Source organism: Mercenaria mercenaria, chromosome 13 (genome assembly GCF_021730395.1).
Source record: "Mercenaria mercenaria strain notata chromosome 13, MADL_Memer_1, whole genome shotgun sequence".
Classification (NCBI taxonomy): domain Eukaryota; kingdom Metazoa; phylum Mollusca; class Bivalvia; order Venerida; family Veneridae; genus Mercenaria; species Mercenaria mercenaria.
The window spans coordinates 51997957-52021132 of NC_069373.1; the positions used below are offsets into that span (position 1 = coordinate 51997957).

General features: G+C 36.5%; 1 protein-coding gene across 1 annotated transcript; it reads left to right on the forward strand.

Annotated features, from left to right (window-relative positions):
- Positions 1 to 25: 25 nt before the first annotated feature.
- LOC123530325 (ras-related protein Rab-7a) lies at positions 26 to 22431 on the forward strand. The gene is made up of 5 exons (XM_053521847.1): positions 26 to 116; positions 856 to 933; positions 9599 to 9725; positions 16239 to 16457; positions 19142 to 22431. Exons 2-5 carry the CDS (start codon positions 881 to 883, stop codon positions 19361 to 19363), a joined length of 621 nt encoding a protein of 206 aa, XP_053377822.1. The 5' UTR covers positions 26 to 116; positions 856 to 880; the 3' UTR covers positions 19364 to 22431.
- The last annotated feature ends 745 nt before the right edge of the window (positions 22432 to 23176 follow it).

Here is a 23176-nt window from a genome sequence, read left to right on the forward strand (position 1 = left end):
TAATGTTATCAGCTTGAAAACCAGTCAAAATCGTCATTATGATCACATGATCGAGCGCCATTTTGTTCTGAGGGTGGACCATTTTGTGTGAAACTTTGATCTCTCTTAAAATTATTGTAAGTATAGCGTTACCAAGTAGCATATCAGTTTTCATTTATGTAAGAAATATAAAATACCACTGTATTTATCACCTACATTTGTATCATACATCTTAAATCAATTGATTGAAAGATACTTTAGTTTGAAATGGCAAAATTGTGAACGCAAAAATCACGGTCAGCTGATGTCATAGAAAATTATATTAAAGTGTTGTTTTATCACAGAGACTGCTTGAAGACGTCTCATCTTTATTCATCAAAAGAATATTGGTCAGCTTTAGTTTTATTTCAAAATTTATTTGTTGGTTTTTATCATGAAAGTATAAAAAAAACTTATTTTCTGTCAAAATAATCATTATCACATGATGATCAAGATTCATTTAGCATGTCCTCCTACACAGGACTTGTAAAGTGACTGACTGTCATATTGTAATCATATTCAGATCCATCTTTATATTGGAAAGTGAGTATTCAACATTTTATATATAATTAGTTTTAGATTGATGCCTTGTGATATACTGCTGTAGATATGATATAGAGCTAATTGATAAAGATTAAAAGAAATAATAAATCTGTTCTTTTATTTTGTATTTTTGATTTCTGCTTTTGCCAGATTGACAGACATTGACATGTTTGTTTTGCACTGATTACTGCCTCTTTAAAACTGTAACTATATGCCTTTGTTTTAATTGTTATTAAAAATGCAGTTGTCTGGGAGAAAGCAAAACAACATTTCATAAGAGTTTTATCACTTCAGATATAAAGATCTGTGACAGAGAAGCATGGCTTCGAGGAAGAAGGTTTTGTTGAAAGTGATTATATTAGGAGACAGTGGGTATGTAAACTAAACAATCCCTTTCTTTGGTTTTGTTAGCTTGATAATGTGAAGAGTAACGAGGGCTGTTGTGCTCTCCCTGGTGTTTATGTTGCTGTCAGATTTAAGTTTTAATTGCAAGCTTGACTTTTGCCAGTACTGTCAGTAACCTAAACATAAGAGAAGGTCTTGGGATGGGGCATATATTTGATAGTTAAGGTTACTGGTGTCAAATATCATATTAGTGCTGGTTAAAGTTTTATGCAGACTTGTCAATTTCAGTGGACTTAACAGATGTTTCAACACAGCACTAGATAAATTGCAAATATCCTTACAATGAATGACAACATAATTTTGAAATTTTGTATGCATTTAAAAAAAATATGTTATTGCTGATGGGTCGGAGTTTTCAAAATCAAAACTTGGAAGCATATAATTTCAATCATTTTACGATCTCCACCCATTTTTGAAAAGTCATAAAAGTAGGCATTTATTTAGCACATTTTTTGTGCCCCCAAAGGGAGGCATATATAGTTTTTGAACCGTCTGTCAGTCTGTTGGTCTGTCCGCAATTTTCGTGTCCTGTCCATATCTTTGTCATCCATGGATGGATTTTCAAATATCTTGGCAAGAATGTGTACCACAGTAAGACGACTTGTCGCGCGCAAGACCCAGGTCCGTAGCTCAAAGGTCAAGGTCACACTTAGACGTCAAAGGTCATTTTTCATGATAGTGCATTCGTATCCGGTCCATATCTTTGTCATCCATGGATGGATTTTCAAATAACTTGGCATGAATGTGTACCACAGTAAGACGATGTGTCGTGCGCAAGACCCAGGTCTGTAGCTCAAAGGTCAAGGTCACACTTAGACGTTAAAGGTCATATTTCATGATAGTGCATTCATGTACGGTCCATATCTTTGTCATCCATGGATGGATTTTCAAATAACTTGGCATGAATGTGTACCACAGTAAGACGACGTGTTGCACGCAAGACCCAGGTCCGTAGCTCAAAGGTCAAGGTCACACTTAGACGTTAAAGGTCTTATTTCATGATAGTGCATTGATGGGCGTGTCCGGTCCATATCTTTGTCATTCATGCATGGATTTTAAAATTATTAGGCATGAATGTGTACCACAGTAAGACGATGTGTCGTGCGCAAGACCCAGGTCCGTAGCTCAAAATTCAAGGTCACACTTAGACGTTAAAGGTCATATTTCATGATAGTGCAATGATGGGCATGTCCGGTCCATATCTTTGTCATTCCTGCATGGATTTTAAAATAACTACGCATGAATGTGTGGCACAGTAAGACGACGTGTCGCGCGCAAGACCCAGGTTCGTAGGTCAAAGGTCCTAAACTCTAACATCGGCCATAACTATTCATTCAAAGTGCCATCGGGGGAATGTGTCATCCTATGGAGACAGCTCTTGTTAAACAAGCAAATTGCATAGCAAGCTCGCAAAATCATAACAGAAACAGGAAAGCATTGTTATTGAAAATTCTTCCAAATGCAAAAATATTTATAATTTTTAGCTCACCTGAGCCAAAGGCTCATGGTGAGCTTTTGTGACCTCTCAATGTCCGTCGTGCGGCGTGTGTCCGTCAGCAATTCCTAAAAAAATCTTCTTCTTGAAAACCAATGGGCAGAATTACACCAAACTTCAAAGGAATGATCCTTGGGTGGCCCCCTTTCAAAATTGTTCAAAGAATTTAATTCCAAGCAGAACTTGTCCATAACCACTTGGCCTTGGGCTTTGATATTTGGTATGTAGCATTATATAGTGGTTCTCTACCAAGATTTTTCAAATTATTCCCCTAGGGTCAAATATGGCCCTGTCCAAGGGGTCACATGGTTTATATAGACTTATATAGGAAAAAACTTAAAAAATCTTCTTGTCTGGAACCACAAGACCTAGACCTTTCATATTTGGTATGTAGCATTGCCTTATGGTTGTCTACTAAAATTGTTCAAATTATGCCCCTAGGGTGAAAAGAGGCCCTGCCCCAGAGGTACCAATCTTTAGCTCACCTGTCACATAGTGACAAGGTGAGCTTTTGTGATCATGCAGCGTCCGTCATCCGTCCGTGCGTGCGTCCGTGCGTAAACTTTTGCTTGTGACCACTCTAGAGGTCACATTTTTTGTGGGATCTTTATGAAAGTTGGTCAGAATGTTCATCTTGATGATATCTAGGTCAAGTTCGAAACTGGGTCACGTGCCCTCAAAAACTAGGTCAGTAGGTCTAAAAATAGAAAAACCTTGTGACCTCTCTAGAGGCCATATATTTCACAAGATCTTCATGAAAATTGGTCAGAATGTTCACCTTGATGAAATCTAGGTCAAGTTCGAAACTGGGTCACGTGCCTTCAAAAACTAGGTCAGTAGGTATAAAAATAGAAAAACCTTGTGACCTCTCTAGGGGCCATATATTTCAAAAGATCTTCAAGAAAATTGGTCAGAACGTTCACCTTGATGATATCTAGGTCAAGTTCGAAACTGGGTCACGTGCCATCAAAAACTAGGTCAGTAGGTCAGATAATAGAAAAACCTTGTGACCTCTTTAAAGGCCATATTTTTCATGAGATCTGTATGAAAGTTGGTCTGAATATTCATCTTGATGATATCTAGGTCAAGTTCGAAACTGGGTCACGTGCGGTCAAAAACTAGGTCAGTAGGTCTGAAAATAGAAAAACCTTGTGACCTCTCTAGAGGCCATATATTTCATGAGATCTTCATGGAAATTGGTCAGAATGTTCACCTTGATGATATCTAGGTCAAGTTCGAAACTGGGTCACGTGCCTTCAAAAACTAGGTCAGTAGGTCAAATAATAGAAAAACCTTGTGACCTCTCTAGAGGCCATATTTTTCATGGGATCTGTATGAAAGTTTGTCTGAATGTTCATCTTGATGATATATAGGTCAAGTTCGAAAGTGGGTCACGTGCCATCAAAAACTAGGTCAGTAGGTCAAATAATAGAAAAACCTTGTGACCTCTCTAAAGGCCATATTTTTCATGGGATCTGTATGAAAGTTGGTCTGAATGTTCATCTTGATGATATCTAGGTCAATTTCGAAACAGGGTCATGTGTGGTCAAAAACTAGGTCAGTTGGTCTAAAAATAGAGAAACCTTGTGACCTCTCTAGAGGCCATACTTATGAATGGATCTCCATAAAAATTGGTCAGAATGTTCATCTTGATGATATCTAGGTCAAGTTCGAAAGTGGGTCACGTGCCTTCAAAAAGTAGGTCAGTAGGTCAAATGATGAAAAAACATTGTTACCTCTCTAGAGGCCATATTTTTCATGGGATCTGTATGAAAATTGATCTGAATGTTCACCTTGATGATATCTAGGTCAGTTTCGAAACTGGGTCACGTGCGGTCAAAAACTAGGCCAGTAGATATAAAAATAGAAAAACCTTGTGACCTCTCTAGAGGCCATATTTTTCATGAGATCTTCATAAAAATTAGCGAGAATGTTCACCTTGATGATATCTAGATAAAGGTCAAAACAGGGTCACGTACCTTTGAAAACTAGGTCAATAGGTCAAATAATAGAAAACCCTTGTGACCTCTAGAGACCATATTTTTCAGTGGATCTTCATGAAAATTCATCAGAATTTTTATCTTGATAATATCTAGGTCAAGTTCAAAACTGGGTCACATAACCTCAAGAACTAGGTCACTATGTCAAATAATAAAAAAAAAACGACGTCATACTCAAAACTGGGTCATGTGGGAAGAGGTGAGCGATTCAGGACCATCATGGTCCTCTTGTTACATAGACTTATATAGGAAAAACTTTAAAAATATTTTTGTTTGAAACTGCAAGGCCTAGGCTTTTGATATTTGATATGTAGCATTGCCTAGTGGTCCTTCTCCAAGATTATTCAAATTATGCCCCTTAGGTGAATAGAGGCCCCACCCAGGGGATCCCAATTTTTACATAGACTTATATAGGAAAAAAACTTTAAAAATCTTCTTGCCTGAAACTGAAAGGCCAAGGCATTTGATATTTGGTATGTTGCATTGCCTAATGGTCTTCTACCATAATTGTTCAAATTATGCCCCTGGGGTGAAAAGAGGCCCCGCCCCGGATTTCACTTGTGTATGAGTTATATAGGAAAATATACTTAAACAATTATCTGATCATATTTCCTAGACTGTTTAATTATAATTACCTGATGACCCCATGTAATTAGGGGTCAATTGACTGCGACCTTGACCTTCTGACCTACATTTTTGTTTTTTGAGATACAGCCTTGAAATTTGGATGACATAATTATACAGTTTTGCACACCGATCTTAACAGCGCATAAATTTGGACCATGTCAAAAACTTTAGATAAAGATTTCAATACTAATCTTTAATGTTCTTAGCCCTGACCTACTGACCTACTTTCTTGTTTTTGAAGCTACAGCAAAAAGATTTGGACCACATGTATTATGTTTGATACAGATTTCAATACTCATGATCTTAAATAGTCTTAATCAGGTGAGCGATATAGGGCCATCATGGCCCTCTTGTTTATGGTACACATGTATTTGATCACAGGATTTGTTACAAAATAGCTATCTAGTATGGTATGCCTGACCTGAGCTGAGGGAATTGGGCTTGGCAGGGATTCTGCATAGACTAATTTCCAATGACATTTTGTGACATGATGACCCATACAGAATTGCTGATTGCAGTCTCTTTGCCCAAAAGCCCTCACTTACTACAATGAAACATCCTTCAAATGTTCAGTCAGATCTGGCAAGTGGGAAGGCCAGTCAATCATAAATGAACGTAAAGCAAATTAGTAATTACTCGTTAAGCAGTTCAGCATTCTTCAGACATTAATCTAGCTCAACAAGTACATGGCTTTTCTATGAAAAAAAGACATAGAAAGACAAAATGGCAATTGGAGAATGCCTTTAATGATTGAGCTTTTACTTCAAAGAAAAAAATCACGAAAAACAAAACAACAATATTGGTCATTCTGAAACAAAATAATAAGGTCTGGTTATATCTAAAGTGTATTTTAGTGCTCCATACAATCAAGACCAGTCATTGTCCGGCGTCCGTTGGCGTGCGTCGTCAGTCGTCCGTAAACATTTGCCTTGTGAATGCTCTAGAGGCCACATTTGTGACCCAATCTTTATGAAACTTGGTCAGAATTTAAGTCTTGATGATCTCTAGCTCAAGTTCGAAACTGGGTCATGTGGGGTCAAAAACTAGGTCAGTATGTCAGATCAAAGGAAAAGCTTGTGAACACTCTAGAGACCACATTTATGACCCAATCTTTCTGAAACTTGGTCAGAATGTTAGTCTTGATGATCTCTAGGTCAGGTTCGAAAGTGGGTCATATTGGATTAAAAACTAGGTCACCTGGTCCAATGTTGGCAAAAAGCAGGTCAGTATGAGTATTGACCGGGCCGGCGGTCAATACTGGTTAAAACCAGTCAGTACTGGTCAATACCGGTCAATACTGGTCGATTCAATATTTTAGTCACTCTTGGGTGGTCAATACTGGTTAATTCAACAATTTAACATAATGCACATTCACAGATTAGAACAAGCTGTAACAGTACTGTAAAAATAATAAAGCAATCTGAATAATATATAATTTTGTTTGTTAAAAAATAAAGTGAATGAGTGGTCAATACTGGTCGATTCAGTTTTGGTCCTTGGCAACAACAATGTGCCCTGGTCAGGCTCAGTTCTGGACAATATACTTAGACTAGTCAGTGGTCAATACTAGTTTATTAAATGCTTTTATCACCTAAAAGTATAGCCTTTATTTTAAATTAATTAAAAAAAATATATTACTATAAGTTACACTCATTGAAATGGACAGTACTGGTCAATTCAAATTTTGGTCCTACACAGTATCCTTGATCAACACATATAGTGGTCAATACTGGTCATTTAAATACTTTGATTGCATAACTAATTTTTTAGATAAAGTTACCATGTTCAAGCATCTCATTAATACAATGGGATTATTGATCATGACAGCTAATTAGTAACTAGATGGACAGGCCTGCAACATATAATCTATTGTATATTGTAAGACATGGTGTCAATTAGGCTATGTGACACTTGCTATCAAAACACAATTAAACCACTTCAGTGAAAGGGTCCAGTTGTAGGCAGCAATTTTTCATTGAATTAAATACCAATAAAAATAATTAGATTTATCACTTGTGAATCAAACACTTTTAATAACTGCTACAGTTTATAAAATACTTTCTACAAATGAAGTTCAGTTAAATTAGCAGTCTAATGATCAGTATCAACCAGTGCTGACAAACTGACCACTTCTGACTAATTTGGGAATTAATTTGGTTGCTTGAACTAAATATAATGCATGCAAACACCTTCATCAAGCCCCAAATGCTCTTAACAGTCATTATTTTAATTGTTCATAAACTCTTCAAAATATCTTAACAGTCAGTATTGACTAATTGACCAGTATTGACCGGTATTGACCACTTCAGGGAGTATTGACCGGGGCGGTTTTAACCGCCCAACATTGACCTGGTCAGATCAAAGAAAAAGCTTGTGAACACTCTAGAGGCCACAATTGTGACCCAATATTTATGAAACTTTGTCAGAAAGTTTGGCTTGATGATTTTTAGGTCAGGTTTGAATCTGGGTCATGTGGGGTCAAAAACTAGGTCACCTGGTCAAATCAAAGGAAAAGCTTGTGAACACTTTAGAGGCCACATTTATGACTCAATCTTTATGAAACTGGGTCAGAATATTTGTCTTAATCATTTCTAGGTCAAGTTCGAATCTGGGTCATTTGGGGTCAAAAACTAGGTCACTAGGCCAGATAAAAGGAAAATCTTTTCAACACTCTTGAGACCACAATTTAAGTTTGAAACTCATGAGAATTAGTCAGAATGTTTGTTTTGATAATCTATAGGTCAAATTCGAATCTGGGTCATGTGGGGTCAAAAACTAGGTCACCGGTCAAATCAAAGGAAAACTTTGTGAACACTCTAGAGGCCACAGTTGTAACCAAATCTTTATGAAATTTAGTCAGAATGTTTGTCTTGATGATCTTTAGGTCAAGTTCAACTCTTGGTCTTGTGGGGTCAAAAACTAGGTCAGTAGGCCAGATCAACTCTGGTGAGCGGTATATAGGGCCATCATGGCCCTCTTGTTTTTAGTACATGTAATTGAGAATGAGCATTGGACGAAACAATAGCCCTTGATCTTATAATTATCTATGGTTTGAACTGCCTGCTTTACAGAATACAGATCTATTCAGTGTTCAATGAATAAAATGCGTACTACCTAGTACCTTTGCTGAAAAGATCATTTCAGACATGACATTTAATACCAGTGTTGTATGTAATGAATTAGAGGTTCAGGGGGAGCTTATAGTGTAGGCGAATGGTCCATTATCCATTTTTCATCGTCCTGCATACACACCGTGTTATAATGGAGGTCTATGGGGGAATACAGTTGATGGTCTCTGACCAATAGCATCTTTGTGTGGACATCTCTTAAGATTGTTCAGTTGATTCTGCCTGACCTCTAAAAGCTAAAACAGAAACCAGAACCAAAGTCAAAGGTCTGGTCAGGTGAGGGACTTAAAGCCTCATGGGCCTCTTGTTTGCATAAGGGGTGGCTGATTGAGAAACAACACACCAAACACCGAGGTGATTAAGACTGCTTTTAATAGATCTGCTGGTTTCGGTCATTTCTAGACCTTCATCAGGATTAAATTCTAACAAATTTTTAAAGCCTAAGGTACTTTAAATGTGCATCATAAATTGTTATTTTGTTACTAAAAATAGTAACGAACGTTACTAAGAATAGAACCATTTTGGAAAATTATTAATTTATTTGGAAATTATCATACGGGTCACCATTGTTTGAAAGGAGAAAAGCTCAGTACAAGTTATGCACTTACACTATGTAGGTAGAACACTTGAAAAGTAACAGTACATTGCAACTGTAACCACATTATTCATACGAGCAGTTCATTATGTTTCCTATAACATGGTGGTGTGAGAGACATACTGATTTACTCCTGTCTGTTATCGTGTGATTGTACTGTCTTCTCTGTCAGTAAGTAGAAACTACATCTATAATACAAAAAAATGTACCTTATTATGTATCTTAACTTGGTAATATACATTGAGGGCAGGTTTACCTACATGTATAGTAGATAGTATTTTATAAAAGTTTTTCACTTGTTGAAGGTACAGATGGGAATATCTGGCTTGAGGGCAAGTGTTAAAACAGTAACGAGCAGAGTGCAGCAAAACAGACTTACAGTTATCCGAGAGACAGATATTTCCATCTGCATTCAGCTAGTGAAATATTCTTTTTCTTGCATACTGTATTCTTCAGTAGGGGAAGAAATTAAGGAGACATCAAAGCTTAATTAAATAATTCTTTTGGTGTACATATTATTTGACTGATTGATTATTGGCTAATAATTGAGCTGTGCCATGAGAAAACCAATATAGTGGCTTTGCTTGTCGCAAAGCCACTATGTCAGTTTTCCCATGGCGCGGCTCAATTGAAGAATAAGCAAGGAAAGTCTTTCCTACCTGAATTGTGACAGTTTTATCTGAACAAATGAACAAAATATTTCGTTCTTTACTATCATTATAAAGGATGCATTTGTACAGTTTATACATAATGATTTCCATGTTGTCATATGCCTTCTTCGTTTCAGTGTCGGGAAGACATCACTTATGAACCAGTATGTGAATAAGAAATTCAGTAACCAGTACAAAGCCACAATAGGTGCGGATTTTCTCACCAAAGAAGTGATGGTAGATGACAGGCTTGTTACCATGCAGGTATACCACCTTATATATCTGGTTATGACATCAGAGTTAATATAATAAGGATATCCATGTTTGCTCACATTGATCACTAAATATTTTGGTTTCTTTGAATTTCTTGTAAATTGTAGCAAGTAGCAATCATTGTCCCATCCATTGAGGATTGTAAAAAAGATTGTATAAAATCCACCTGGAAGTAATATCTATACTTTTAAGATATAATTTCAGTCATAAAATAAAGTAATAAAAGGTTATCAGGTTGAAAGTTTTTTTTGTTTGTTTAGACCAACACTAATTAATGAAATAGAAACAGGAAGTTTATTGTCTTTTTTCCCTGTTTGAAATGGGATCCTTCCTGTTTTAAGATAGCTCACGTTGCTGCCCTTATGTATAGATTATTTGTACAAGGTCAACTTCTGAATACTGTATGTGCAATATATTATTTTATTGTGCATGTTTCTTTCTGAGGTGTAAATCTTTATAGACAGCAATACACAAATGTAGTCACATGCAGGGATTGAAAATAAAGCAGGTTTAGTTTGATGACTGATTTGTGACAATTCTTATTGTAGAAAAAAAGTTATATAAGTTGTAATACATTGAACAACTTGACTTTCTCCACACTTTGTTTTCTTTGGGTTTTTTATGCCCCTAACTGTACTTTTTAGCTCACATGTCACAAAGTGACAAGGTGAGCTTTTGTGATCATGCAGCATCCGTCGTCCATCCATGCATCCGTAAACATTTGCTTGTGACCACTCCAGAGGTCACATTTTTCATGGGATCTTTATGAAAATTGGTCAGACTGTTCAACTTGATGATATCTAGGTCAAATTTGAAACTGGGTCACGTGCGGCCCAAAACTAGGTCAGTAGGTCTAAAAATAGAAAAACCTTGTGACCTCTCTAAAGGCCATACTTTTCAATGGATCTTCATGAAAGTTAGAATGTTCACCTTGATGATATCTAGGTCAGGTTTGAAACTGGGTCACGTGCTTTCAAAAACTTGGTCAGTAGGTCAAATAATAAAAAAACCTTGTGACCTCTTTAGAGGCCATATTTTTCATGGGATCTGTATGAATGTTGGTCTGAATGTTCATCTTGATGATATCTAGGTAAAGTTCAAAACTAAGTCAGCTGCGGTCAAAAACTAGGTCAGTATGTCTAATATTAGAAAAACCTTGTGACCTTTCTAGAAGCCATACTTTTGAAAGGATCTTCATGAAAATTGGTCAGAATGTTCACCTTGATAATATCTAGGTGAAATTTGAAGCTTGGTCACGTGCCTCAATAACTAGGCAAGTAGGTCAAATAATAAAAAAACCTTGTGACCTCTCTAGAGGCCATATTTTTCATGGAATCTGTATGAAAGTTGGTCTGAATGTTCATCTTGATGATATTTAGGTCAAATTCGAAACTGGGTCAACTGTGGTCAAAAACTAGGTCAGTAGGTCTAAAAATAGAAAAACCTTTTAACCTCTCTAGAGGCCATATTTTTCAATGGATCTTCATGAAAATTAGTCTGAATATTCACCTTGATGATACCTAGGTAAAATTTGAAACTGGGTCACCTGTTGTCAAAAACTAGGTCAGTAGATATAAAAATTGAAAAACCTTGTGACCTCACTAGAGGCCATATTTTTCATGAGGTCTTCATGACAATTGGTGAGAGTTTTCACCATGATGATATCTAGGTCAAGTTCAAAACTGGGTCACATGCCTTCAAAAACTAGGTCATTAGGTCAAATAATATAAAAACCTTGTGACCTCCCTAGAGGCCATGTTTTTCAATGGATCTTCATGAAAATTGGTCTGAATTTTTATCTTGATGATATCTAGGTCAAGTTCAAAAACTAGGTCACTATGTCAAAGTAGGATAATAGAAAAAACGGCATCATACTCAGTTCAAAACTGGGTCATGTGGGACAGGTGAGCGATTCAGGACCATCATTGTCCTCTTGTTGAATTATCTCCCGTTATGTAATGTCTGTCCCGATTTCCTATCCTGTGAAAACTTGGCACCCTTGATCAGCATGAAATAATGTTGTGTCTTGTGGAGGTGCCATATCTCTACTCTTTTTTATGCCCCACTTCGAAGGAGGGGTATATTGTTTTGCAGATGTTGGTCGGTCGGTCAGTCGGAATGTAGACCAATCCGTTTCTGGATGATAACTCAAGAACGCTTGGGCTTAGGATCACGAAAGTTGATAGGGAGGTTGGTCATGACCAGCAGATGACCCCTATTGATTTTGAGGTCAGTACGTTAAAGGTCAAGGTCACAGTGACCCTGAACAGTAAAACGGTTTCCGGATGATAACTCAAGAACACTTAGGCCTAGGGTCACGAAAGTTGATAGGGAGGTTGGTCATGACCAGCAGATGACCCCTATTGATTTTGAGGTCTGTATGTCAAAGATCAAGGTCACAGTGGTCCTGAATAGTAAAACAGTTTCCGGATGATAACTCAAGAACACTTGGGCCTAGGATCATGAAAGTTGATAGGGAGGTTGGTAATGACCAGCAGATGACCCCTATTGATTTTGAGGTCAGTACGTTAAAGGTCAAGGTCACAGTGACCCTGAACAGTAAAACGGTTTCCGGATGATAACTCAAGAACGCTTAGGCCTAGGGTCACGAAAGATGATAGGGAAGTTGGTCATGACCAGCAGATGACCCGTATTGATTTTGAGGTCAGTATGTCAAAGGCCAAGGTCACAGTGACCAGGAACAGTAAAATGGTTTCCAGGCAATAACTCTAGAACGCTTGGGCCTAGTGTCAGGAAAATTGAGAGTTAGGTTGGCCATGACCAGCAGATGACCCCTATTGATTTTGAGGTCATGAGGTCAAAGGTCAAGGTCACATTGGCCAGGAACAGTTAAAACAGTTTCTGATCTTCTTGTCCAAAACCATAGGGCCTAGGGCTTTGATATTTGGTATGTAGCAAAATCTAGTGGTCCTCTACCAAGATTATTCAGATTATTTCCCTTGGGTCAAATATGGCCCCACCCCGGGGGTCACATGGTTTATATAGACTTATATAGGAAAAAACTTTGAAAAACCTCTTGTCCAAAACCACAGGGCCTAGGGCTTTGATATTTTGTATATGACATCATCTAGTGGTCCTCTACTAAGATTGTTCAAATTATTCCCTAGGGTCAAATATGGCTCCGCCCTGTGGGTCACATGGTTTACATAGACTTATATTGGGAAAAACTTTGAAAATCTTCTTGTCCAAACCACAAAGACTATGGCTTTGATATTTTGTAATGAAGCATCATTTAGTGGTTCTCAACCAAGTTGTTCAAATTATCCCTCTAGGGTCAAATATGGCCCCGCCCAAGGGGTCATATGGTTCATATAGACTTATATAGGGAAAAACTTAGAACCCTCATGTCCATAACTTACATCATTCAAATTTGGACCACATGTATAGTTTTGAGTGGCAAGATGAACCGTGTCATGAGTTGACCTTCATCTTGACCTAGTGACCTACTTTCACATTTCTGTAGCTACAGCCTTCAAATTTGGACCACATGTATAGGTTTGTGTACTGAAAAAAACTTTGACCTTGTTATTGACCTAGTGACCTACTTTCACATTTTTGAAGGTAAGGCTTCAGATTTGGACCACATGCATAGTTTTTTGTTCCAAAATAAAATTTGACCTTGTTTTTGACCTAGTGACCTACTTTCACATTTCTCAAACTACAGCCTTCAAATTTGAACCACAAGCATGGTTTTGTGTACTGAAATGAACTTTGATCTTGAGATTGACCTAGTGACCTACTTTCACATTTCTGAAGGTACAGGCTTCAAATTTGGACCACTTGCATAGTTTTGTGTTCCGAAATACAATTTGACCTAGTGACCTACTTTCACATTTCTCAAGCTACAGCCTTCAAATTTGAACCACATTTATAGTTTTGTGTACTGAAATGAACTTTGATCTTGAGATTGACAGAGTGACCTACTTTCACATTCCTGAAGCTACAGGCTTCAAATTTGGACCGCATGCATATTTTTGTGTTCTGAATTGAAATTTGACGTTGATTTTTACCTGTTACCTGCTTTCACATTTCTCAAGCTACAGCCTTCAAATTTGAAGCACATGCATAGTTCTGTCTACCGAAATGAACTTTGACCTTGAAATTGATCCAGTGACCTGCTTTCACCTTTCTCAAGCCACAGCTTTCAAATTTGGACCACATACACATTGTTTTGTACTGAAATTAAATTTGACATTGATTTTGACCTTGAGCTAGTCTTGAAATTTCGAACATTCAAAAATGGTTCAGTGGATGGCGCCAAGATCACTCTGTAATCTCTTGTTTGGTTAATAGGTTAAAGGTCAAGGTCAGATTAAACCAGAATGGAGAACTTTTGTTTACAGTGAGCATATAATTTCTGTTCCTTGTGCAATTACTGAATGCATCAAGGGGGGCATTTCGTGTTCGACGAGCTCTTGTCATTTCTGAGTTATGTCCCTTCATTGAAATTTCTTGTACAAGGCATAAATAGATGCACGCAAATGCTCACAATGAGAGGATATTTAGAAGTTTTTTGCTTCCCAAATATTTGAGTTTAGGCAGATTGTATTTTTAGCTCACCTGTCACAAAGTGACAAGGAGGTGAACTTTTGTGATCGCGCGTCATCTGTGCGTGCGTGCGTAAATGTTTGCTTGTGACCACTCTAGAGGTCACATTTTTCATTGGATCTTTATGAAAATTTGTCAGAATGTTTACCTTGATGATATCTAGGTCAGTTTCGAAACTGGGTCACGTGCGGTCAAAAACTAGGTCAGTAGGTCTAAAAATAGAAAAACCTTGTGACCTCTCTAGAGGCCATATTTTCATGAGATCTTCATGAAAATTGGTGAGAATATTCACCTTGATGATATGTAGGTCAAGTTCAAAACTGGGTCAACTGCGGTCAAAAGGTCAGGTTCGAAACTGGGTCACTCGCGGTCCGAAACTAGCTCAGTAGGTCTAAAACTAGAAAATCCTTTTGACCTCCCTAGAGGCCATATCTTTCAATGAATCTTCGTGAAAATTGGTCATAATGTTCACCTTGATGATATCTAGGTAAAGTTCGAAACTGGGTCACATGTGGTCAAAAACTAGGTCAGTAGGTCTAAAAATGGAAAAACCTTGTGACCTCTCTACAGGCCATACTTTTCAATGGGTCTTCATGAAAATTGGTCAGAATGTTCACCTTGATGATATCTATTTCAAATTCGAAAGTGGGTTACGTGCCCTCAAAAACTAGGTCCTTAGGTCAAATAATAGAAAAACCTTGTGACCTCTCTAAAGGCGATATTTATCATGGGATCTGTATGAAAGTTGGTCTGAATATTCATCTTGATGATATCTAGGTCAAGTTTGAAACTGGGTCAACTGCGGTCCATAACTTGGGTCAGTAGGTCTAAAAATAGAAAAACCTTGTGACCTCCCTAGAGGCCATTTTCTCAATGGATCTTCATGAAAATTGGTCAGAATGTTCACCTTGATGATATCTAGTCAAGTTTGAAACTGGGTCACCTGCGGTCCAAATCTAGGTCAGTAGGTCTAAAAATAGAAAAACCTTGTGACCTGCCTGGAGGTCATTTCTTCCAACATGTCCAATGGATCTTCATGAAAATTGGTCAGAATGTTCACCTTAATGATATCTAGGTCAAGTTCGAAACTTGGTCAACTGCGGTGAAAAACTAGGTCAGTAGGTCTAAAAATAGAGAAACCTTGTGACCTCCCTAGAGGCCATATTTTTCAATGGATCTTCATGAAAATTGGTCATAATGTTGATGATATCTAGGTCAAGTTCCAAACTGGGTCACATGCGGTCCTAAACTAGGTCAGTAGGTCTAAAAATAGAAAAACCTTGTGACTTCTCTTAGAGTCCATACTTTTTAATGGATCTTCATGAAAATTGGTCAGAATGTTCACTTTGATGATATCTAGTTCAAGTTCGAAACTGGGTCATGTGCCATCAAAAACTAGGTCAGTAGGTCAAATAATAGAAAAACCTTGTGACCTCTAGAGGCGATATTTTTCATGGGATCTGTATGAAAGTTGGTCTGAATATTCATCTTGATGATATCTAGGTCAAGTACGAAACTGGGTCAACTGCAGCGAAAAACTAGGTCAGTAGGTCTACGTAGTCTGTGTGTCCGTGCGTAAACTTTTGCTTGTGACCACTCTAGTTAAAGATCCAGCCTTGAAATTTGGATGACATGTACAGTTTTGCACACCAATCTTTAATCTGTCTCTCAGGGACCATAAATGTGACCTACTGATCTACTTTCTAATATTTTAGCATCAGTTTGCCATTTGAAACATGTGGTTCAATATACTCAGGTGAGCGATTCAGGGTCATCATGACCCTCTTGTCTTGTATTTCATATTCATATTATCATATTTCATTGCAGATATTGGAAATATCAGGGGTTCCAAAATTTAGGGAGTAGCGTTTAACTGAAGAACAGATTGTTGCATTCTTATGCTTTTGATCTATATATATCCTCTTACTTTTGCAGATATGGGATACTGCTGGTCAGGAAAGATTTCAGAGTTTAGGTGTGGCGTTTTACCGTGGAGCAGATTGTTGTGTTCTTGTGTTTGATGTTACCATGCCAAACACGTTTAAGTCCCTTGACAGCTGGAGAGATGAGTTTTTAATACAGGCCAGCCCCAGAGATCCAGAAAACTTTCCATTTGTTGTAATAGGAAACAAAATTGATTTGGAAAACCGGGCGGTAGGTACATTTAGTGCTGTATATTGAGGAAATTGGTGAACCAAAATTGTTAATTGAGTAGACATTGCAAATATAGATATAGGAGTACCAATTACATATCAAGACACACTGTTCATGACTTGTTTGTTATATGAGCTGCGCCATGAGAAAACCAACATAGTGGCTTAGCCACCAGCATGGATCCAGACCAGCCTGCGCATCCGCGCAGTCTGGTCAGGATTCATGCTGTTCGCTAAAAGTTTCTCTAATCACTGTAGGCTTTAAAAGCAAACAGCATGGATCCTGACCAGACTGAGCGAATGCGCAGGCTGGTCTGGATCCATGATGGTCGCAAACACACTGTTGATTTTCTCATGGTGCAGCTCATATATCTAAATGTCATGAGAAATTTACCAGTATATTGTAGTGGACAGTAATTGGCTAATATGCATATTTCTTGTTACAGGAGTGAGTTACATTGCTTCTGACCTGTACAGTTTTGTTACTATTTTTAGTAACATCTAAAACAGTTATGTTATATATGTAAGGTAGTACTAAGATGAAGATAATATTTCCTTTATTTAAGTCCATAATAAAGCAATAATTCATACCCATTATTTTCAGATTTTTAGCCCACCATCATCAGATGGTGGGCTATTAAAATCACTCTGCGTCCGTGGTCCGTCCGTCCGTCATTCCGTCCGTCCGTTAACAATTTCTCGTTATCGCATCTCCTCAGAAACTACTGGGGGGATTTTGACCAAACTTTGTCAGAATGATGTATTGGTACCCTAGTTTTGTCCCCCTGAAAATCAGACTGGTTCAACAATTTATGAGTGAGTTATGGCCCTTTGTTTATTTCTATAATTTATATAGATTTATATAGGGAAAAACTTTGAAAACCTTCTTGTCCAAAACCACAGAGCCTAGGGCTTTGATATTTGGTATGAAGCATCATCTAGTGGTCCTCTACCAAGATGATTCAAATTATTTCTCTGGGGTCAAATATGGCCCCGCCCTGGTGGTCACATGGTTTATATAGACTTATATAGGGCAAAACTTTGAATAACCTCTTGTCCAAAACCACAGGGCCTAGGGCTTTGATATTTTGTATATGACATCATCTAGTGGTCTTCAACTAAGATTGTTCAAATTATACCCCTAGGATCAAATATGGCCCCGCCCTGGGAGTCGTATGGTTTACATAGACTTATATAGGGAAAAACTTTGAAAATCTTCTTGTCCAAACCACAAAGCCTAGGGCTTTGATACTTGTAATGTAGCATCATCTAGTGGTTCTCTACCAAGTTTGTCAAATTATCCTCCTAGGGTTAAATATGGCCCCGCCCCTGGGGTCACATGGTTCATATAGACTTATATATGGAAAAGCTTTTAAAATGTTCTTGTCAGTAACTACAACATTCAAACTTGGACCACATGTATATTTTTGAGTGGCAAGATGAACCTTGACATGAGTTGACATTGATTCTGACGTAGTGACCTACTTTCACATTTCTGTAGCTACAGCCTTCAAATTTGGACCACATGCATAATTTTGTGCACTGGAAAAAACTTTGACCTTTATTTTGACCTAGTGACCTACTTTCACATTTTTGAAGGTACAGGCATCAAATTTGGACCATATGCATAGTTTCGTGTTTCAAAATGAAATTTGACCTTGATTTTGACCAAGTGACCTACTTTCACATTTCTCAAGCTTCAGCCTTCAAATTTGGACTACATGCATAGTTTGTGTACCGAAAAAAACTTTGACCTTGACATTGACCTAGTGACCTACTTTCACATTTTTGAAGGTACAGGCTTCAAATTTGGACCTAATGCATAGTTTTGTATTCTGAAATAAAATTTGACCTTTATTTTGACCTAGTGACCTACTTCTACATTTCTCAAGCTACAGCCTTCAAATTTGGACCACTGGCATAGTTTTGTGTACTGAAATGACCTTTGACCTTTACATTGACCTAGTGACCTACTTTCACATTTTTAAGGTACATGCTTCAAATTTGGACCACATGCATAGTTTTGTATTCCGAAATAAAAATTGACCTTGATTTTGACCTATTGACCTACTTTTACATTTCTCAAGCTACAGCCTTCAAATTTGGACCTCATGCATAGTTTTGTGTACCGAAACAAACTTTGACCTTTACATTGACCTAGTGACCTACTTTCACATTTTTAAGGTACAGGCTTCAAATTTGGACCACATGCATAGTTTTGTATTCCGAAGTAAAATTTGACCATAATTTTGACCTAGTGACCTACTTTTACATTTCTCAAGCTACAGCCTTCAAATTTGGACCACTTGCATAGTTTTGTGTACCGAAATGAACTTTGACCTTAAGATTGACCTAGTGACCTACTTTCACATTTCTGTAGCTACAGGCTTCAAATTTAGGACCACATGCATAGTTTTGTGTACCGAAACAAACTTTGACCTTGACATTGACCTAGTGACCTACTTTCACATTTTTGAAGGTACAGGCTTCAAATTTGGACCACATGCATAGATTTGTGTTGTGTACGGAAATGAAATTTGACCTTGAGCTAGTCAATAAGTCTTGAAATTTGGAACACTCAAAAATGGCACATTGGTGGGCGCCAAGATCACTCTGTGATCTCTTGTCTTAATTATTCACTATTAAAGAAAGAAGATTTTTTGAAAATGTTAAAACTACTTTCAGGTGTCAGCAAAGAGAGCACAAGGCTGGTGCCATTCAAAGGGAGATATACCATACTTCGAGACCAGTGCAAAAGAGGCGATTAATGTAGAACAAGCTTTCCAAACCGTGGCAAAGAACGCACTTTCCCAAGAAACCGAGGTAGAGCTGTACAACGAGTTTCCAGACCAGATTAAATTGAACAATGATCAAGAAAAGCAGAATCAAGGAGGCTGCGGTTGTTGATAGGGAAAATGAATGACTGTGTTATTTTTTTCTTTCAAACTGATATCATGCTCTATAATATTAAAAAAAATAGTTACGGTGGAACTGAAATTGCCACCGTTTTAAAAATGTAGTTGTGGTGGAAACAAAAAGTTGTCAGCTTTTTAAAAATTTATTTTTGGTTGAAATATTGAGTCATCACCATATAAGAAGTACCGGTTGAAAATGTAAAGTCATCAGTACAGTAAGATTTTAGTTGACAGTTTTCAGAAAGAGGTTATTTTGAATTGTAATTTCTAAGAATTTATGGACTGAGTGTTTAGTGATAGTTCTAAGCATTATCTTTGAATATGTTACTAATATATGATAATACACTCATATTTCACAGTGCAAGGTATGAAAAGTGAAGAAAATTTTTAAAGAAATAAGTTGAACCACTCTTTAGTGATATCATTATATCATCTTCATTTATAGTCATTGGCGGAGTGATATAATTATCCATATGTCTGTATAAAGGACGGAACCAAGACATTGTTCAGTAGAAAATTGAAGTGAATTTCTGTATTTTGATGAAAACTGAAAACGTTTTCTAGTGTCTGCCTGTATTTTGAAAAGGAATAGTTGATGTTAAAATGGTTTCCATTGTGTTTGAAAATGTTACAGGGTGCTTTTGATTAAACTGGATACTAGTTTTAAATGAATATTTCAAAAAGGTCATTATGGGAAAAGACATATTTTTCATTTAGAAAATTTGTAGTAATTTTTTACCCAATAAAGTCTTGAGAAATGCCACGTTATTATTGCTGTGCATTTTGACTGAGATGTAAGCAAAATCAGTATGGTGCAATATGTATATATGTAATATTCAAAATTATTGTTCAAACCATTTATAATGTTGCATATTTGAATTTGTTATATTTAGAATAATTGGTTTTAAAGAGGCAAACGAAAGACTTCTATTAATTTTTATTTGAGGAGAGACTTTGTTGTTACTACTAAACTGCTTCCCTCATATTTCACATTAAAGTAAAAATTTGTTAATATTTAAAGAAACCTTTATAGTTTTAATGCAGCTTTATAAATGGTGTGTTCCATAATTGTATAGAACAGCTGTGACAAACAAGACTTTTCTTGAAAGCATTACACCTAGCTGACATGAAAAATGCTTTTGAACGGAACACAAGTGCTTTACGTCAGGTGGACTATCTTACAAAACGACTTGTTAAATGACCAAAATAATGCAATACTCGTCTTTGTGGGTTTGTTGAGGATAAATGTGAAAATGCTGATTACATATTTAATGAATCTTCTTGTGTGATTGAATTATACCTTAAGCTTTATATGTTAAAGAGTTACGTGTTTGTCTTAAATGGTGTTAATATTTTGTTTTATGAGGTTATATAAATACTTAAGATATTTTCACAGAAGAATGAAAGGTGTGCTTGTAATAAACAAAATTTGTGAATTTAGGTCTAGACACAAGAAACACTTAGGTGTACCATAAGCTATTTGTTTATATGATAAAAGGAATTTTGGGGATAATACTTTTAAAAGTATAGAGAATGTTATATAGTTACAAGGTCATTTACATTCCTAAAACTCTTAACCTGCTAAATTTCTATAATGAACTTGTCCATCTTTCAATTTGGACAGTACCATTAACTGTTAAAAGGGGTACTCACCAAAAAGATACTGACTGAATGGTGAACAGTGCAGTTCTTGATCAGACTGCACTGATGTGCAGGCTGATCATGATCTACACTGGCCGCAAAGGCAGAATCGATTGTGTCCAGCATGGTAAGGGTTAATTACATTTATTTAATAGCTTTTAATATCTAAAAGCAGTGTGAACATACATGAAAATGTGAGCAATGTTCATATCCATAAAATTACGTGTAACCTTCTTCCAGGATTTTGATTGTTTTAAAAGGTTTTATCATATTTATCACTGATACTTGCTTATTATGTAAAACTGCCTTTGTAATAGCGGTCGCACTCTAGTTCTACAACAGCTTATGAATTACCGTATTAACCAACTTCATCCCTGATTAACTTGCACTATAGTTTGAACGTAACTCTCTAAAAAAAATCAAGTAGTCGTAACATCATTAGTGTGACAGTTTTGTTGAAAATTGACAGACTCTTGTAAGTATAAGAGTTATCAAACTTTCCTGAAAATCTGGAGTTGTTTGAGAAGGAAAAAACAGCAATTACTAATTTAGCATTTTAAGGTTAAAATATTTAAAGGTATTGATGGATAAATGCCCAATACTACAGTCATTTTCTTAAGTGAAAATATAAGTTACGTTTTTAATGTAATGATGATTGTATTTAAAATTTATTACATTCTGATACGGTCATGTAAATGTTATAACATTGCGCACTGCGAGAGAATGTTGATTGTGAAAGCATTCTACAAAGATAAGATTACATGTAATTTGAAATCAAAATGAGCTGACGAAGGAACAAATGTATTTGTTAAACTAATTTTTACATCAGTGCGATTAGTTTTTTGTTGTTTTTTTTTCAGTTATTTTGCCTTTCAGTCAAAGGATATAGTAGAAAATATTTTTACTAAAAAACAAAACAAAAACAAAGTCTTTCAGTAATTACACTAGTTGTCAGAAAACTAAAAAAGAGAAAAATAAAAGTTTTAAGATTTTGAACAATAAAATTTTGAAGGGTTCTATTGAATTTCATTGAGTTGTTGTTATTGGTATGAGAGTTTGCACATATTGTTACATTTATTACGGGCAAACATTTTTCACTATATTTACATCATATTTTTCATGTTTTATAAGAAAAAAAATCATTTTATTCAGAAGTTGCTCATTCACGGGTCTTCAGAACAGCACTAGACTAATACATGTAATGCTGTGAATTTGTGATTGTTTTTTGTTGCTAAAAGTTTTTCCTGTTTTAATACTAGTACATTCTACCCTAGGCTCTTACACTGTAATTTTAAACAAATGAAATAGTTCTTCGAAAGCCTTTGACAGGCTGCAAAATTGATTTATGTACATTTTGTTGAAAATGTTCATGATAATTTGATATACATGTAAAAAATGTAAAATAAAGATTATAACTTATCTGAAGACTTCCAGGTTTAGTATTTCATTCATCTGTCCAAAGAATACATGTAGGTAAAGGTATTGAGCTTAACAATTTATCTGCGACTGAACTGTAGTCCAGGTTGTCATTCCGACTGGTTAACCTTTTAGCTCAGCTATGGAGAATAAGTAGTGCTATTGTACACTCCCCAGCATTGCCTTTGCTTTCAGCTTTATCTTCCCAAATTCATTGTATCTTCTAAACTAATGCCCCTATTCTCCTCAAACCACTTAAAAAGTAGTTTTGGTAAAGAACAGACATGAAGTAGTTTGCAGTCAGTGGTCCCAAAGTATAAGGTCACTGGGATCAAATATTGTTTTTGGTCTGGTTAAAGTTATATGGTTTGTTCAGTGTATCTTCCAGTGTACTACCCATTTAACCTTGACCCCGCTAAATTTCTAAAATGGACTGGTTTATCATTCAATTTGGGTTGTACCATTTATTCAAAGGGGTGTTCACTGAAAATTTATCGACTGAAAAGCGATCAGTGCAGGCACAGATGGTCTGCACTGGTCACCAAGACAGAATTACTTGCCGCCAGCAGGCTAATGGTTAATCATTAATCGTCGCATAATGATTGATCCTAGTAAGGGGCAGATATTTTGTAGTTAAAGGTTAGGTACCTCATATGTCAAGGTTACATGGGTCTTCAGACTTTGTTTGTGCTGATTAATGTTTAATGGCATGCTTCTATTGGATAATGTGTCTAAACTTCCCTAGAGT

Coding starts and splice junctions, on each gene's coding strand:
- LOC123530325 (XM_053521847.1), top strand. CDS start 881: ATGGCTTCGAGGAAGAAGGTTTTGTTGAAAGTGATTATATTAGGAGAC. Junction 9,726..16,238: donor ACAGGCTTGTTACCATGCAG/GTATACCACCTT, acceptor TTACTTTTGCAG/ATATGGGATACTGCTGGTCA. Junction 16,458..19,141: donor TTGATTTGGAAAACCGGGCG/GTAGGTACATTT, acceptor AACTACTTTCAG/GTGTCAGCAAAGAGAGCACA.